This window comes from Myotis brandtii, unplaced genomic scaffold (assembly GCF_000412655.1).
Source record: "Myotis brandtii unplaced genomic scaffold, ASM41265v1 scaffold46, whole genome shotgun sequence".
Classification (NCBI taxonomy): domain Eukaryota; kingdom Metazoa; phylum Chordata; class Mammalia; order Chiroptera; family Vespertilionidae; genus Myotis; species Myotis brandtii.
In genome coordinates, this window is record NW_005367587.1 from 5,894,733 (window position 1) to 5,898,661 (window position 3,929).

At 41.4% G+C, this 3,929-nt stretch overlaps 1 protein-coding gene across 1 annotated transcript in view; it reads right to left on the reverse strand.

Annotated features, from left to right (window-relative positions):
- The window catches only part of LRRC58 (leucine rich repeat containing 58), a gene marked incomplete at its 5' end in the record, with an annotated part of 21,101 nt that extends 17,173 nt beyond the window's left edge, over nucleotides 1–3,928 (reverse strand). Inside the window, one exon of the mRNA XM_014546946.1 lies at nucleotides 3,840–3,928. Coding sequence (XP_014402432.1) covers nucleotides 3,840–3,928 — 89 coding nt within the window. The remainder of the gene's footprint in view (nucleotides 1–3,839) is intronic.
- Nucleotide 3,929: the final 1 nt, after the last annotated feature.

Below are 3,929 nucleotides of genomic sequence, written 5' to 3' on the forward strand. Positions count from 1 at the left end.
CCATCACTGGAGCAAGCAAGCCTCCCTGTTCGCTTCAGTGCATGGCTGCCAGCCACCATCTTGGCTGGCAGTTAATTTGCATATCTCACTGATTAGCCAATGGGAAGGGTAGCGGATGTACGGCTAATTACCATGTTTCTCTTTTATTAGATAGGATACTTCAAAACTGACCTTTCAGAAACCATTTCTTCAAAAGAGTTTGTCACTAGGATAAAAGATTAACAAAGCACAGAAAACATACATGAAGACACCCTACAAATCTGAAGAGGTTAATTATACCAATTAAGCTAATTGTCCATATCTGTTACTCTTTCCTGAAATGAAGGCTGGGGATAAAGGAGACCTTCACATGGATTATATACTCTGCAATACTTTTTAAATTGCTGTTAAAAAGGATAGATATCTTCCTAACATCCAACAGATGAGAAATCAAAGAACTAGGTTCTAGCCCTACTCTGTGACTGTGGAATATTCATGGGTTTGGAGTGAGAGATCACAGAGGTCAAATCCAATTCCACCACTCACTGGCTTTGTAATATTGACTTAACATCTCAGAGCTTCTGTTTCCTCTTCTCATCTCACAGAGTCATTGTGAGAATTAAAAATCATATTTAAAACACTTATAACAGGGCCCACAGCATTGTAAGCAAGCAAATAAATAGGATTTTTACTTACCCTTTTCCTTGTGTGATGGAAATAATACTTGCTCTTGTTTTTTCTTAGTATTTTAAGAAAACTTAAATGAGGTTGAAATTATGTAACACAAATATTAGAAGGAACCAAGGTCTGTCAATTTTTATCTGAATTTCTCTTAAACCCTTCTATTTCTTTTTATCTCTCATGGCATAACTCTGGTATAATCTACTATCATCTCTAATTCTACTAGAATATCCTCCTTCCAACCAGCCCTCAAAATCTCTTATCTCTCCACCCTCTCCCACTCCATTCTTACACAGCAACAAGAGAGATGTGCTTAAAACTCAGTGTACTTAGAATAAAATAGAAACTTCAATATATGACATGGCCTGAGGTCTGGCTCAAATGGATTTGCCACCTTCCCTCTTGGCCACTTTCTCACTATGCTCTAATACAATGTCCTCCTTTCAAAATGTTGATCTTCAGTCCTTCTTGCCTCTGGGCTTTCACCTGTGCTGCTCCTTCAACTTGGACTGATCCCTCCCCACCCTCTCCTAGTTAATTCATACTCCTTCAAAAATTCAGTTCAAATGTTACTTGCTGAAGAACCAAACTACGTCAGGCAGGCCCCTCTGTTATTTCATTTCAAGGCACTCTGTATGTCTTCATAGAACTTACAACTGTAATTAAATAATGAGGTTTAATGTCTCTTGTAGTGTTAGCTCCAGGAGACACTCCATGATCAGGAGGGCAGGATCATGTTCACCACAGTATCCCCAGCACCTGACACATGGTAGGTACTAAATAAATATCCATGATGAGTAAATGAAGACATATCTTGTCCAAATGCCTCATTTTACAGGTTAGGAGGCTGTAGTGAGGATATATTAAGTGACTTGCCTAAGGCTGGGACATCAAGAGACCTTATTCTCAGGCCAATGTTCTTTTCACTACAATTAGCTCTATGGTCCCTCCCATCTTTAACATTCTGTTATAGAAAATTCAAATAAAAGCTGTGAAATATTTTCAGATGAAAGACACTTTTTTTCACTTTGGATAATCCACTGGTTCTTGCACTATTTTCTTACTCTCCTACACAGCACAGTTAAGGGACTTTTCCTACCTGTGTCTCTACTTCTTCCTTGCATTTAATTCAACATACATTAGCTGAATAATAAGGCAGACCTGTATACAAGGAATTATAATCAATAGGATAAATGCAATGGTGGGATGAGTGAGGTACAGAGGAAGTACAGTATAGATCATAAATTAGTTGTGGTTCATGAAGCAGTTAAGAAAACAAAGATATCACTCTCGTGGTGGGTTCTGAAGGATGAATAGAAATTTACCAGGTACAGGCAACATTTTAGGCAAAAGGAAAAGGCCATGTAGAGAGTTACTGCATTCATTCTATGCATATTTAGTATATGCCCATCGGTGCAGGTAAAATGCATGGCTCATTGAATTTCACAAGTAGTACAGTAGTTCCCTTTTATTTGCAGTTTTGTTTCCCCAGTGTCAGTTACCCGTGGTCAAGTGTGGCCCAAAATTATTCAATGGAAAATTCCAGAAGTAAACACTTCATAAGTTTTAAATTATGCACTGTTCTGTCTAGTGTGATGAAATCTAGTAACAACCTGTTCTACCCGCCTGGGTTGTGAATCATCCCTTTGTCCAGCATATACACGCTGCATACACTACCCACTCATTAGTCACTTAGCCATCTCAGTTAATCGGATCAACTGTCAAGTCACATTTACTTTACTTAGTAATAGCTCCAAAGAGCAAGAGTAGTGATGCTGGCAATTCTGGTATGTCAAAGAAAAGCTTTAAAGTACTTCCTGCAAGTAAAAAGGTGAAAGTTCTCTACTTAGAGGAAAGAAAAAAAAATCGTATGCTGAGTTTGCTAAAAAACTAAGGTAGGGATGATTCTTCTATCTGTGGAATTGTGAAGAAAACAGAAATCTGAGCTAGTTTTTCTGTCCCATCTCAAAACGTGTAAGTTATGACCACCGTGCCTGTAAGTGCTTAATTAATAGGAAAAAGGCATTAAATCTGTGGGTGGAAGACGTGAGCAAAGACTACATTCATGTTTATTTCAAGTATGTAGTTATAGTTGTTCCTTTTATTATGTTGTTTATCTCTTACTGTGCCTAACTTACAAATTAAACTTTATCACAGGTAGGTGCATATTGAAAAATACATGGTATAAATAGGGCCAGGTACTATCTGAGGTTTCCAGTATCCACTAGGGACCTGAAAACACGGCCCCCCCACCCTCCACCCCCTGCCATAGGGGACCTGGGCGTTGCTGTTACTAGAGACCAGGGAGCGGTAAATGTCCTAGAAAGCAAGGTTAGGATCAGAGTACAGTGTATGTCTGGCTAAAAGGCACAAACTTTGATCTATAGCAGCGACTTTCAACCGATGTGCCGCCAGAATTTTAAAAACATGCAATACCTGACTATTTAGTCAGGGGCACTGACCTCTCTTCCCGGATTGTCAAACAAAGTAACAGCCAACACAACAATAACCGCCTGGTGTGAATGAATCAAAAATTGTTTTTTCTTATCAGATCAGAAAAAAACACCACAATACATTTTTCGGTGTCCCGCAGAATTTTGGTCATCAATTTATGCGTGCCATGCGATGAACAAGATTGAAAACCGCTGGTCTATAGGCGGGGAAAACCGCCAAGGACTATTACAAAGCAAGAAAGTGACAACATTAGCATTTGTTTGAGTAGCTATCCGTCTGAATCACGCCAAGAGAGACAGAAAAACGGCCTCGAAAATCTGCTTCGGGGAAATATCACACACCAAACGCGGCCCCACGCCGCCTCCTAGATCCGCTGAGCTGGCGGGGCCGTGCTCACCGCCCACGAGTTGCAGCGGTTCTCAACCTTCCTAATGCCGCGACCCTTTAATACAGTTCCTCATGTTGTGGTGACCCCTAATTTCATTGTTACAAATTGAACATAATTAAAGCATAGTGATTAATCACAAAAACAATATGTAATTATACATGTGTTTTCCGATGGTCTTAGGCGACCCCTGTGAAAGGGTCGTTTGACCCCCAAAGGGGTCGCGACCCACAGGTTGAGAACCTCTGGAAAGGGAACGAGGCGGTTACGGGACAACTAAACCGGGCGCAGACCAGGCCCCGCGCCCGGCGGCCCCTCCCGTCGGCGGGGACCCGCTCACCTCCGCAAGTTCTCGATCTCGGCCGGGATGGTCTGCAGCTGGTTGCCCCCCAGGCTGAGGGTCTGCAGCGCGCGCAGCTCCAGCACCGAG